Consider the following 14,248-nt stretch of genomic DNA (forward strand, 5'->3'; position numbering starts at 1 on the left):
CCCTTGAAATGACAGATACGATATTAAGGTATCGAATTAAATGCACACACTATTTATTTTAATATATAATCATACGCTTAACATACCTGGCTTAAGAGAAATCACAATCGGTCATCTGGCTCCCTTTGCGCCGGATATAAATTACGTTTCGTTTAGTGAGTACTTAGGGTTAGCAATAACTATAAATAACTACCGATATTACGGTACACACAACAAACGTCCATTATCCTGTCATTCATTACATGAATATAAATAATATTGTAATACCGCCTTAAGTGCTAAACTATTTATGCGCCCTAGGGTCTCTTGATTTTCTTTTTTTTTTGTTGATTCCCATTTATTTCTAACTTGCGAATAAAAATGTCACAATCTCTTCACGGTGATTCATAGCTAACTATAATCTTTACAAAGGATACGATGTACGGTTTAACGTGTATCGACGGTTGATAAGAATTTTTCCTTCAATACACCAATAACACTGGAGTTTATGAAAAATTGTGGAATTCACAGGAAAGACGAAGACAAGGCTTATCGAGCCAAAATAATTGTAACCGTACAAGGCGGATGAAAGAATTTGAAAAATGTTGACTTCTCTTTCTTTTGGCAAATACCATTGACACGCGTATAAACCGTCTCCGTGAGAAGGTGGAAGTGTTAAGCTCAGCAGGAGTTTTATAACGATTAATGATCATTACTAATTAATGTTAATTGTTAATAATAACCTCAGGATTTGTACCAACGTGTGCCGCTGGGGCCGAAATTACCTTTCTAACTACATTATGTATAGCTGAACGACTTGACTATGTGAATCGTGTCTACTAGTAAAGATGGTCGATTTATCCTCCTCGCCATAAGATTCTACGTTTCGTAATCAAGTATCCAGGTGTGTTATCCATTTAATCTTTTTATACTTGAGAATGAGAGTGGTACAACCGCGAGGAGTATCGACCAGGATTACTCTTGATGCTTCTTCGGGGTCCAGCCACCGGCGAAGAAGAGGTCGACAACGAAGACAAGGAGAAAGAAGAACGATACTGATGAACCTAGGATGTGGATGTCGACGTGGACGACCACCACGGTCACTGTAACCTCGGGCTCCAATATTGGGCCGCCATATCTGGTGCTGGTTGTCCTGGTACCGCTATCGGGACGCTGACTCCAGGAGATATCAAACCTGTACATTAAATGTTATTTCCATGTTATTACATACGCGAAACAAACATAACCTAGTTACCTAGCACAAACTTCCCAGAGGATGAGTTCAGCATAGAGACTATGGACACTACTGTACTCTAGAAGCATATACTAGTACCAAAACTAAATGCTAGATTATATTGAGGTTAGAATTTGAAAAAGGAAATTGTGATCCAAGCAATAAAAGATTTAATTGAAAGTGATTATAGTTATGTGTAAAAGTTTAATAGATTCAAGTATATACTGGTATCAAGGGTGGACGTTAGAGGGTGGCTAATCCGTAATAGAAGAGAGCAACTGAATGATCCATTACCGGCGATAAGTCTGCAGTGGGTCAATAGTATCCGTAGTAGCCATTGTCCAGCGGCTAAAGAGCAAGCAGCGAGTGCAGTGAGTGCGGTAGACACTCACCGGTCGAGCTGGTGTTCTGGTTGTACTGGTTAAGGCCCGCGGTATGATAGGGCTGAGTGGGACTGCAAGTAGGTCGGGCCCCGTACCCTAGATGAAGTGGCTCGTAGCTCGGAGGTCTTGCTACCCCGCAGGAATAGCCGTTGTCACGTTGTTGAAGGCAGGCACCAGGACTGGGACCTACTGTCATACCTACGGTCATGCCCATAGGACCCATACCGCCTCCTGATGACAGGGAGGACATGCTTGTAGTATGCTGGGTCTGCTGACTACTTCCGGACATCGTGAAGCTCGGCATGGACGTCATGGGACTGTAAGGGAATCGTGTTGAAATGTTCATTAATTAATTATATTAACGAAGCAATGGTGGTACCTTCACTTGAATAAATAGAGTATATGATTATTACCTGTACGAATCCGGCATACTTGGTATACCTGGGTATACAGCCGTGGGCGCGAACCCATGATGAATTCTTGGGGGCGATGGTGGCGCCTGCGGCGGTGGCTGACCTCCAAGAATACCAGAAGGTGGCGGAGGCGTTGGATGACCTCCAATAAGACTGACGCCACCAGTATGCTGCTGAGAACTGTCCCTCCTCTGGGTTCGCAATTTCTCCTCCCGTCGCCACTTCGCACGCCGATTCGAAAACCATACCTGAGTTAGTGGACGAGACAGACGAGATAGGTCAATCGCTATGCTACACATCAAGGGGATTGAGGAAAAAGCTGCATGCTGATAAGTACGATTAAAGAAGAGCATTTGTATGTATATGCGTGAAAGGTGATACTAAAAAAAATTAGTTCCGAACCAGAATCTATGTAACATAGTCGTTAAATTATTTTCAAGTTAATAATATGATAGTCACCTGTATCCGGGCTTCCGGTAGGCCAATCTTTCCGGCTAGTCTCTCTCTGGCAAAGACATCCGGATAATGAGTCCTCTCGAATTCTTTCTCCAGGGCGTCGATCTGCTCGTTACTGAAGCTCGTGCGATTTCGCTGGAGTTTTCGCTTGAGACGCAACCTGGCCTGATCGTCGTCCGCGCCGCCGGAAACGCTACCGGCGTTACTGTTGTCGCCCCCGCTGTTCGTCTCGTCCGAATGGGCGCCACCTTCAAGTTCAGCCACTGCAAACAGAAGAGATTGGGTGTGACTTTCTGTAAAATGTTTACTGAGTCTTGCGAGTGGGTACAACGACTTCTGGGCATGGCCTTGCACCAGGTTGCTTCGAGTGAAATGGCTGTACCGGAAGCGAAGGGGTGGGACGCGTGTATGCGTGTGTATGAGAATCAGGGTAGGGGAGGAGAAGAGCACGAGAGGACCTAGAGGGTGGAAGAGAATGTAGGAGTAGCAGGCAGGCGTCGCCCGGCAAACCTTATCGTCGGTTTCTGGGTGAGCGCGTCGAGGCGTCAGTGGGTTTTGGCTCGTGGATGAGGAGCTGGGACGGGAGGACTGGAGAGGTGCTGCGATAAGACGCCGGGCGTCCCGACGCCACCAGTAGTCCAACCCTCTATGCTTCGTGGTTCTGTAACCGTACGAAAGCTTCTCTCTGCCCTGTCTTCTCTCACTTTGCCTGGGCCTCCGCGCTAATGGAAACCTGATAACAACCCTCTTGGCTCTCTATCGGCGTGGCGACCCAATATCTACGTACATGATGCTCAAACCATCCCCTAACGCTTTCCCGGCACCTTTTACATTGCTCGCGAAGAAATTTCACTTTCCTTCGGAAAAAGTGAGCGAACTTTGACATTCATATTTTCGATGATAAAATTGACTCGATAGAAACGATGGTCAGTCGAGACTTTAGCTTTATGAAGAAAATAATTAACTCTTATAATTTTCAACATATTCAATACATACTGCATATCATCTAAGCACCTGATTATATCGCCATCTCTGTATTACTTGAGACATTTCTAATGAGAATTCTTTGACTGTAACGTGTGTGATCACGTGTGATATACGTAACCTGCGTCTGCTAATCCGATTTAGAAAATTCGAGAAGTTTAGATACGCGTGTAGCAACGTAGCACGTAGCATGCAGCCTCCTCTCGTTGTAATAGGTAGGTACGTTGTAAACAGTTAAGATAAGCCAAGTAGAGGCGGCGCTCGAGCTGGCAAGCAGCCACAGGGAAGGCAGTAAACTTCTCGCAGATTATGGGGCTGGTACTGGAAGTTCCGTAGTAAGTTCTCTCTTCTGTACCGGTTGGTAAACGTAGAATTTGAGGGGAGTGTAGTAGAAGGGAGTAAAATATACCCACTACCAACCATCCCATCCTGACTCGGCGGTATGTACCTACCAGGACCTCGGATGAGGTTAACGCGATGAGGGTGTCTTAAGCAGCAATTAAAACCGCCATCCTCGACAACTCGAGAACCAACTTTGCCATATCCTGACTCACCCTCAACTCGGTTCAACTTCCTTATCCGATTTCCCAATGAAACTAGTACGCGATTCCCATAGCGAGGCTGCCTTCCGAATAATCACTTTACTATTTACTTCACCGACCTAAATAACCGTAGCAATTAAAGTGTATCAATTGCCAATAAGGACGTTAGAAAATTCAAAGTACGCGGTTCAGTCCGTCGCGAAGCCGTAGGCCATTTTGACGTGTCGGGAGGGGATAACGGAGTCTCGGGTGTCGCAAGGCACCAGCTGCCAAGCGTTTCCCCGTGGTAGGGGAAAGCATTCCAGTTCATCCTGCCTCTCGCTCCCTCTGTCTCGCTCTCCCCGTTGCTTCCCCTGTCTCTCCCTCTCATCCGCCATGGGCTGAAATCTCGACTCTCATCTTCGTCCGGCACGTCGTCATCCACCAACCGTGGCTCGCGCTCGTTCGAGCGTAATGGCGGCAGCCGTGGAAAGTCCCTACCTACGCCTTGTCTTCCTCTACCAAGTATCTTCGATAGAAAGCAACAGCAGGATATTTAAGGATCGGTGAAGTCACGAAGAGATGAGCGTCCAGAGAGGATAATATTTACTATGTAATGGAGTAAGAGTAAGAGTAAGAGACATGTCGTACGAGACACTTTCAGGTTATGTGAATTATGTACCTTAATCATACGAGCATCTAGGCATGTGGATCATACAGGTATGTAATAATAGGTAAGCACTGAGCAAGAACGGTTAACGTAGCAAAGCACTCGTGCGTGACGTAAAAGAAAACGCGTTTACGGGCAGAACCCTTTTTTTCTTCTATTTTTTTTCCTTGTTCCGAGCCACGAGCCGTGCAGGCTCGCTTTATTAATTCCAATAATGCCGTCCGCGCACTTAGCTAAACGTTAAAACTTCAGGAGTTCATTGTTCCTGAGGTAGAGCTACAATGGCGGTTGATTGCATTGTCCTCGTTCGCTTGGCTATAGTTTATTTCGATTGCGTGACGGCTCATTATGCGGTTGACGATGGAGAAGTGCTACTCTTCGTTGCTCTTGCTCTCTTTGCTACCCCTTTTTTTAACAATCATTTACCATTCCTGTTTTCTTTGTACAGAGAGACCACCCTTTAGACTGCTAAAGTTCACGTACCTTGGACAGTGTGTCAGACCACCTCTCTCTCCCTACGCACGGCATCTCAACAATTTAATACTTCGGCAAGTGAACCTCGATCAAAGGTATTTCTCGACGTCATTGTATCGGATGCCTAACTTCGCAGAAACAAAGCTACACTTTCACCAGATGGAGAGTCGAGATAATGGCATTCAAGTATATAATAATAATACATAAGTGCATATGCCGTGTGCTTTGGCACAAGTCAAAAGAAAGAACAACCGGACCCTTTTTGTGGTCCAAAATGGGTGCTTCAAGGTAAAACGATTCTTTGTTACCTTAACTGGAATTGGTAGCGCTTTTTCTTTTATCCCCTCCACTTAGCACCCTGCTCTTAGAGTGTACCATATATATATATTTTTTTCTATTTTCGCAGAACGCACACTCAGAAGAAAAATACGGTTTCACCGTGTCGTGAGAAGGGACGCGATGAAAAATCCTCTAGGACGGAAGGGACAGATGTACTTAGCGAATCGGACAATGGTAATGATACAGATGTTACCGTAGCTATAGGGGCTCAGGTTAGCCGTCGATATGAACACGCTCGAGTGACTACGGGAGTCAGTGTAGAGTCCGGAACATGGAAAGTACAAAACGGTCGACTATTAGGGTCTGTAATAATGTAATGCGTTTGGTGAATATATACGTGTCTCCCTTTTATATGTAGGATATATATAGGGCTATGGGGCCCTATCTTGCTTATGTAAGAGAATAACCATGTAGCAAGAGAGACCAAGCCCGGTTTTACGGTGCCTGCTTGTATCAACGATATAGGGAAGGGTCTACCTAACCCTCCCATTTTTCTTTTATTTCTCTTTTTTTTATTCTCTTGTTCACTCTAACAGACATCACCTTCCTGATAGGTGGATGTGATGGGTGCATGCGTCTGCCTATGGGGTTGCTCCGTTACGCTGTGACACCTCGCACCCCTCGGTGCGATTATCATTTTTAACGCGACCAGAAAAGACCCGGCCCTTTTCACAATGAGCGGCCATGATGCGTTAGTAACGGCCATTCAGTTGTGAAAGGACTTGCTTGTATGGTTACGTCCAAATATCTCGATTTCATGAGGGCTGATAAAACGTTCTTGGGTATGTATGTATCTATCTATGACGTAATGGCAAGTTCTTTTTCTGTTTTACTTCTGTCTCTTTTCCAGTATCGAAGGGGTGAAATTGATCTGGTCTATACTTCTCCAAGAAGATAAAATGCTCAATGGGAGACTCACGGCGAATCAGGAGCCCGGATGGCATTGCAAACGCGATACGATCGGTAGAACGGATGGAGGAGACTTAATCCCGTTCAGCCTAATGCCTAATCCCATGGATAAATTTATCAGACTGACTTTAATACCAAATATGCTAGAGAACTTAGTTCCTGGAACGGATTTTGCCGTACACTGGCTTTGGCTTTCGAGAGAAAGGGGATAGTATCAGGAATCAGACAGGCAGACAGAGAGAGAGAGAGAGAGGGAGAGAGAGAGAGAGAGAGAGAGAGAGAGAGAGAGAGAGAGAGAGAGAGAGAGAGAGAGAGACAGAGAGAGAGAGAGCTGTAAGAGAAAATTTTAGTATTAGATCTCATGAGGGAGGAAAATCTTAGAATTTAGTTAGACAACAAATCTGATTCCAGTAGATAATTCAATCCAAATTTTCCTGTGAGCTAGCACTCAGTTTTCCTCTTCAATCTGTATTTGCTCTACTTCGACAACAAAACTTACAAGAGTGCCGGTACTTCGTTGTATGTATATTTCCCGTTTAACGACGTGAACCAATGATCTCTCACTATAACGTAGTTTTAATGAAATACACGGTTAATCTGTTGGAAAGTGAAGTTAGCTAGAATAGCGGCCATGAAACTAGCCGTAATACCGCCGGATAAGTACAGGCACGTGCTCTCGCGCATGCGCAGCAATGTCGCGTTAAATGGCTGAGAAAGTAAACGACGTGTCGAGCCGTCGACATTGAAATTAACTGTTAGAAAACTAGAATACAAGGAACGCTTAACATACATAATTTGTCTCACAAAACTATAAATAAATTCAAACATCACATATGCATTTGCATAAAACTATATGCGTCAGTTATACAATTTAATGCTAAACGTTATTGTCAATGACTTTACTATATTATCTAGAAAACCTGTATAAATTATGTTAGCCATTTAGCTATAGAATTAAAAAAAAATACTTAAATTAGATAAAATGAAAATATTGGAAAGTCCATTAAGAATTTATATAGATATATACTCAACCGGTCGTGCATTCGAATATATAAGCAAGTTCTATATTATATATATATATATCAACTAAGGGTTATTACGCGATTCATTTGTAACTCCCTCTGCTACAGTTTCTCCATACCAATTTCCCACCCCATCACAGTCTTGCTGCCTACTATCTATACTACCACCCAACCCGGTTCCATAGATTCAACTCAATCCTCTTTGCCAACAAACGCTCGAACAAGCTCGAGGCAAATCTCCTTATGCGCGACTCAATCAAATTCTACGAGCGTTTTCGTCAAAACTTTTGAGCACTTCTGTGTAATTTTTAATGCCTAATTCAGTTTGTGTACAATAATTTGATCGTTCGTAATACGTATTGATTTATATAGGTTGAATGATACATGAGCGAAGAATGATGATAATTAATTTCGATAAATAATTCTATGCAGGTTCGTTGTGAGGCAACAATTTGAAAAGTCACGAAGCGGAGAAGGAAGGACGACGATGAAGAGGAGGAAGAAGAAGAAGAAGAAGTTCGCCACCCACTAAATAACAACGTTTACGCTACCATCCAGAAATCCGCGTCTCTCGAACTCCCGATTACTTCCGGCCTCTTGAGTCGCGATGTACTTTTGTAAGTTCCTCAGACTTCCTCCCTCAGTTTCTACCTTCTGTATCTTCTGTCTTACGCGCTCCAACCCTTTTTCTTCGTCTGCAGTTGGAGAGCAGGAGGGAAGATGCTTTAGAGGGAAACTGGAAGAACGTAACGCGCCAGGAGAGCGCGAGTAAGCTCCGTTTACAACGAGAACTTTATCCAGCCTCACGGTCCGTATTCTGTGACTTAACTTTACCGTAACATCCCTAAGCCATGACAGTTCTTGTTACGGTATATTCTGGTTTATATCATAAATAACCTACTAGACAAAACTAGACAATTGTACACAAGTTAGACAGTACATTTATTCGTGAAAAAACTACAAGATTCATATTTTCCATTGTCTGCTCTGACAAGAATTATGAATCGCGCAGCGTTGAGTTTTTTAAAAATCGCCCGTTACTTTATTTAAACATAGATGGCAGGACTAGTATAGGTAATTGGTCATTATTAGTAATTCATTATAAATGGTATTTGGCTCTCTAGGAGAGCATAAGGCCAAAAAGGAACAAGAAGAATTCATTAGAAAACAATGATGACCAAATGATCTCTTGAAAAAAAGTCTTCACACCTTTTTTTATTCTTTATATAAGTATAGTTAAAGTAAAGAACTCAGGTACAGACTGAAACTGACTGTCTTCCTTGTAAGGGCGAAATGGTAACGCGTCGGTTCTCCCTGTACGGAAAGTGATTAAATGAGTAGAGGGTTGAAGTTCGACGTGCGCTAATATCTCGTGCAAACTCCACGCCAGTGCACGGTTGGTTAAACGCGCAAACATTGACTGACGGTACCCATCTGCACCTCGTGTCAGTTCAGGGATGCCTACGACCCTGCCGTCACTGCCGGCGAATTAATTTCACCCCGCTAATCCAGAAGATCCTCCTGAAAAATCGTGGGCGATCAACTGCGAGCCCTAGGGAAAATTTCGTATAGGCGTATTCCAGAAAAATTCCCTAGAAATACCTGATAGGGTATCAAATCCATATTCGCTGATAAATCATAACACTCTCTGTAAACAGTTTGAAAAATTGTATCTAGTCGTAGTCGAGCGAAAAAAAAATCTAGTTTACTTTTCAATCATGTAAATCTTAGTCACTCCGTGACCTCGATATTTCACTGTAACACGCCATAGTACTGGAGTACAGTGGGTCGTTGGTAATAAGGGTGGTTTTAGAGAGTAATTCATTGTAGCAGGAAAACGAGGATGAAATTGGCGACTCCCAGGAGTACCAACTGTGGTCTGCCTCGTTCTAGGGTTAGCAGTAAGCGGTAATTCGTTTACGCTTTGAAAACGAGTCCTCTGGGAGCCAAGCAACTGGTTGCCAAACGATTCGTGGTTCTCATGGGAGACCATAAAGCCTCCCTCACAACAAAAACTTTATCGAATAATATTGCAACATGGATACCGAGCTAATGGAAGATACACGGTATGGCATACTTATGGGAATACAGACAAGTGTATTTTTTTTGTAATTACACAATTTACATGCGTGTCACGCACGAGTGCCAATCATTGGGTCGCTGCCCGTTTTACGTAATGATCAATGTACCGATTCCTTCACGAGTTAGTATATAAGGAGTAATCTATTCGCCCTTCGAAATTACTATAGTGAAATGTTGAAACGTTTTTAGTTACGAACGGGTAATTTTATTATATTTTTCTAGGCGCCGTGGAAGTTTTGAAACTTCATACTGTTACGCAACGGCCAAGACATTTTTGTACACGAAACGAATGACAAGTTGAATGGCATTTAGTATCTTTTTCTATTTAATAGAAGATCCACGTGCGATAGTACCTAATTATTTATCCATATTCAATTAGAAAAATAACTTACTGACATAATACGCATGATTATAAGGATCAAAGGCCTCGCCGACCTTGTCTGTCTATGAAAATTTAAGATCATTTTTGCACTTTACCGTTGGCCACACTGTTTTAAAGAATTATTTCAGTCAGTGTATTCTTATGTGTGCTGCAAATATTTATAATATATTTATGTAACTTATTACGGACATATTCATACAAGTGGGTAGTTGCGCAATTCTTTTGAAATTTATAAAAGACAGTATCAGTATGTCAATTACCAATAGGTATATCCATGAGACGTTTTCAATTCCCTAGGGAATCTGATTGCAAACAAATACGGTGGGGTGTACTACTCTCCCTTCATAGACAATTAATCCAGTTTACTCGCAGACGCTAACTCCATGGGGTTCGTAAGCTGAGAATCCGCACAAACGCCCCCACGCTTAAATATATTCAATTACGAGACCTGAACCTGGGCTGTCGTTGTCTGACGGACCTGTCGATTTGAGTATATATATATATATATATACATATATAGTACATAAAACTATCCCTTGCGGGGCAGACGATACTTTAAACATGTACCTAGAAGATCATCCCCTTAAAATTAGTCCCCTAGAATGGTTCCAGCGATTCAAATTTGTAGTATAACATTTTATTGAATTTTCAAGAGATTTTTTTATTAAGGAATGAGGAGGATTGGCTTTTGCTGTTTTCAGTAGTACTAGTGTTAATTGTATTGATGGTACTACTGTTAATGCTACTAATACTTGTTACTATTGTATCTGGGGTATTATTGGAATCCTAGGGTTTTCGTACTTCTATATATATGTATATATATATGTTAAGGGTTGTATGGGATTGTAGTCGCGAGCCGCATAGAGTTAAGCCTGCAGGCTGCAGACAGAAGCATTGCCCGGTATTGGCAGCATGGCAAAAGCAAATGCAAAAGCAAAAGGGAGACAGGCATCTCGCCCTTCTTTTGTCCCTAGTTCGCCCCGATATTGAAATGGAGTCGTTTGAGTGTGAATAATTTGCTTTGCCAGAAACCCGCTGCCACGCGTTCCAGACTCCTCGGGGTGATCGGAACTTTCGAGTTGCGATTATTCTTTGGATTTTATGTAATATGAATTTTGGCAAAACATTTTTTTTTTCTTTCACGGACAACGCAAACAGGAAACAGTCGTGTCCAATCAAAACGAAGTCAAAATGGCAATTAACGTATCCAGTACCTGTTACAGCGAAATCGAATACTTTGTATAGAGCCCAATTGAGACGAAAAATATTACACGCCTCCATTAATTCCAAGTAAAAAAAAATAAGAAACTTCAATACTAAACTTCAGAACAATCAAATTTATGTTTTAATTTTCTAAAAAAAAAAAAAAAAATAGAAGCGAATGTATACAGGCGAGATCCTTAACAAGGCTCTTTAAAGTAAAAAGAATAAAAAATATATAAAATAAAAAAATATATATTCCTTTGTCGTACATAAACGACAGAAGAGGCCAAGCCATCATCAATGTTGGTATATCGATCGGCTTCGGAATCCCAGCGACGGGCTCGATTAAGGAGTCACCTTCCATTCTACGCAATGACGGGGAATCCCCGACCCCGCTTACGCACAGACGCACACGCACTACCCTAACGGGCATATCCAATAATAAATTCCGTTCGCTCGTTAGCCCGACCCTGGCCGAGAGACGGCATCGCTTTTCTCGGATGCTGCCATGAGGATCGGGCTCGCGCGAATTTATCATTGTAAATCGTCACGCGCGAAGGATACGCGTGACGTGAATGCGTGAGGTGCGCACGCGCCATGCGTCACGCATTGCGACTGCCAGAGGATGAAAACGATACGAGCAGCGACAACTAAGTCTAACCTAACATAATAAGAGACGCAACGATATTAGCATTGGAGGATCAGAGATAAAAATAAAGGTGAAAATGACGTATGAAAATTCTTAAGTCAAAGATAAAATGCATTTTCAATATGTGATGCGTATACGTTGCATTGTGAGTTGCTGATTGTCAGCTTGTAATTTTTAATGATCGGAGGATGCAAAATGAGGTTATGGTGACGATGCATACTGCATGCGTCGAAGAGGTCTTGGATAAATGATTTTCAATGGGTCTTGGCGATGAAAGGGAACGCGATGAGGATTCAGCTTAAGCTTTAGGAGGCCAATGTCACTTGCGGCCCACCAAACAAATGTATTGGGTATCGGGTCCGTTTAAACATGCAGAACGCGCACTGTACACGGTGTATATAATGCTGGTAAGTTGGGATCGGAAATCAGTCACTCGAAAACAACCAGCTGATCACTCAAGTAGACAACATGAAGGTACAAGTAGTTAATATTTGGATAGAAAGTGAAATTTTGACTTTTTATTAACATTTTTTTGATTTCACTCCTTTTCTTTATTTTCTGTGCGCGACTTCAGGTCTTTGTAGGTTTGATGTTATGCACGGCTTTGGCACTGGCCGAGCCGCCAAGATACCGACAACAGAATCAGCAACAACGACAGTATTACATTGCTAGGCAACAAGAAGAGACTTTCCCTCCACCTGCCGCTGCACCTTATGCACCTTCTGGATGGAAACCAGCTGGACCGACCTTTGACCTTCCTCAGAAACAAGTTCAGGACTCTTATGGAGCTCCTGCTGAACCACAGCAACAATACGAAGCCCCTGCTGTACCTCAGCAACAATATGGAGCCCCTGCTGCACCTCGGCAACGATATCGAGCTTCTTCTGCACCTCAGCAACAATATAGAGCCCCTGCTGCACCTCAGCAACAATATGGAGCCCCTGCTGCACCTCAGCAACAATATGGAGCCCCTGCTTCACCTCAGCAAGGGTACGGCGTACCTGAACCTCAACAGCAGTACGGACCACCAGAAACAACTACTACGGAAGAGCCCACCACCACTGAATTCGAGGATTCAACAACCACACCCTCACCCGATACTGAGGTAAACTATTAAATAATGATCCAACTAGGAAACACTAAACAGCCAATAATTTCTTAATCGCTCCTAATCTAATCAAACGCTATAAACTTTCAAAAGCGTTAATTGCTTCTCTCAGCGATAAACGGAATGTTCGAACAGCTTGGCAAGCGTTTCTTACCAATCATTACATCCCTGGAATAGCAATTGATCAGCAATCTCGAAGACGTACGACGGCTGCGTCTGGCATTCAAAATACTTTCAATACTTTCCATACCCCATAAATATTTGGTCGCAATTGAAAATTAATATTCGCTCGACATATCTTGTTATATAACGATACCATAAGCATTCTGAATTATCTAGTACCTAAACCAGCAATTTGGATCTCTAATTTATACCTAATTATTGCTGACTAGGCCGAGCCCGTGAATTCCGTGAACGACCTCGACGAGGAAGGCGAGGTCGACGGGCAGCAACAACAATCTGGCGAATACTACGTTGCTCTACCGGATGGTCGTCTTCAGCGAATCCAGTATGTCAGCCGCCAAGACGTAGAGGCAATGAAGTACTTTGCGAGGATTCGCGCCGAAAACGTGGAGCCACTACGTGGACCAATTTACGCTTACAGACCCCTGGAGAAATTGCAATTCGCACCAAGTGCACTTGCAGTAGCATCTCAGAAGACGGCGGAATCGCGCCCGGAGAAACTCCAAGCTATATCAGCCAAACTGGAATTGCAACCAGCAGATGACGTTGCTGCGACTCCTGTTGCTGCCCAAGTGCAATACCAGTACGATGCACCATCTTCAGTGATACCACTTGCTGGTTCTCCTGTCAGCTCATCATACACAACCTTCACGGCTAACTACCAAGTACCAGCTACTGAACCCAGATACATTCTAACCTTCTAAAGAAGCCCAGGACTGGTTCACCGGAAGATAACTGTACTATACATCTCAAACGCAAATGAAAACTTGTAAATGTTGTATAATCGAAACTTAGAGTAGGCTTGATAAAAATGATTCCTCTATAAAGTGGCTTTATCTTGGCTCCATCTCGGATTATGATTTAATATCAAAAATCATAGGGAAGTCTTTCTGTAAAATTGTAAGTGACTACCAAGGGTTGGTATTTGAATTTAAATGGAGAAGAATGCCACAAAGATTTTCGAAGTGCTTATTGTATAGTGTCATAAGGGAACGTGAGATATTGGGGGGATGTTGTATAGCGAGATATAATAGGCCGGAGATGGAGAGAGGGATGCAGAGTTGGGGGCATGGGTACCAACGTAAGTAGTAGTCGAGATAGAAACAAGAATGGGGACCTGTCGGCACGTAGGATCGCACTGGTAGCGAGACCGCAAAATTCCAGAAATTTAATATCGTGCTCAGCGAGCGCGCTTGGAGTAGCCCGCGGGATTCGCTGGCGTTTCATAAGTTCACTCCACGTACCCCCCCCCCCCCC

At 43.1% G+C, this 14,248-nt stretch overlaps 2 protein-coding genes across 10 annotated transcripts in view; one reads left to right on the top strand and one right to left on the bottom strand.

Moving 5' to 3' along the window:
- Positions 1 to 922: 922 nt before the first annotated feature.
- The window catches only part of LOC107269643 (paired box protein Pax-6), a 54,847-nt gene continuing 41,521 nt past the window's right edge, over positions 923 to 14,248 (bottom strand). For 7 of the 9 annotated variants that reach the window (XM_015743744.2, XM_025086954.1, XM_025086958.1 and 4 more), the window contains exons 7-10: positions 2,469 to 2,728; positions 2,010 to 2,257; positions 1,606 to 1,913; positions 923 to 1,174 (exon numbers count right to left, since the gene is read on the bottom strand). In XM_015743744.2, the coding sequence (XP_015599230.1) occupies positions 1,080 to 1,174; positions 1,606 to 1,913; positions 2,010 to 2,257; positions 2,469 to 2,728 (911 nt within the window). In that variant the 3' untranslated portion in view covers positions 923 to 1,079. Of the gene's footprint in view, positions 1,175 to 1,507; positions 1,914 to 2,009; positions 2,258 to 2,468; positions 2,729 to 14,248 lie in introns of all 9 variants that reach the window. The other 2 variants (XR_003060238.1, XM_025086960.1) reach the window with 2 other exon arrangements.
- Positions 11,716 to 13,838, top strand: LOC107269645 (DNA translocase FtsK). Its single transcript, XM_015743750.2, has 3 exons — positions 11,716 to 12,174; positions 12,275 to 12,805; positions 13,201 to 13,838. Exons 1-3 carry the CDS (start codon positions 12,169 to 12,171, stop codon positions 13,693 to 13,695), a joined length of 1,032 nt encoding a protein of 343 aa, XP_015599236.1. The 5' UTR covers positions 11,716 to 12,168; the 3' UTR covers positions 13,696 to 13,838.

This window comes from Cephus cinctus, unplaced genomic scaffold (assembly GCF_000341935.2).
Source record: "Cephus cinctus unplaced genomic scaffold, Ccin1 Ccin1_scaffold0682, whole genome shotgun sequence".
Lineage (NCBI taxonomy): Eukaryota > Metazoa > Arthropoda > Insecta > Hymenoptera > Cephidae > Cephus > Cephus cinctus.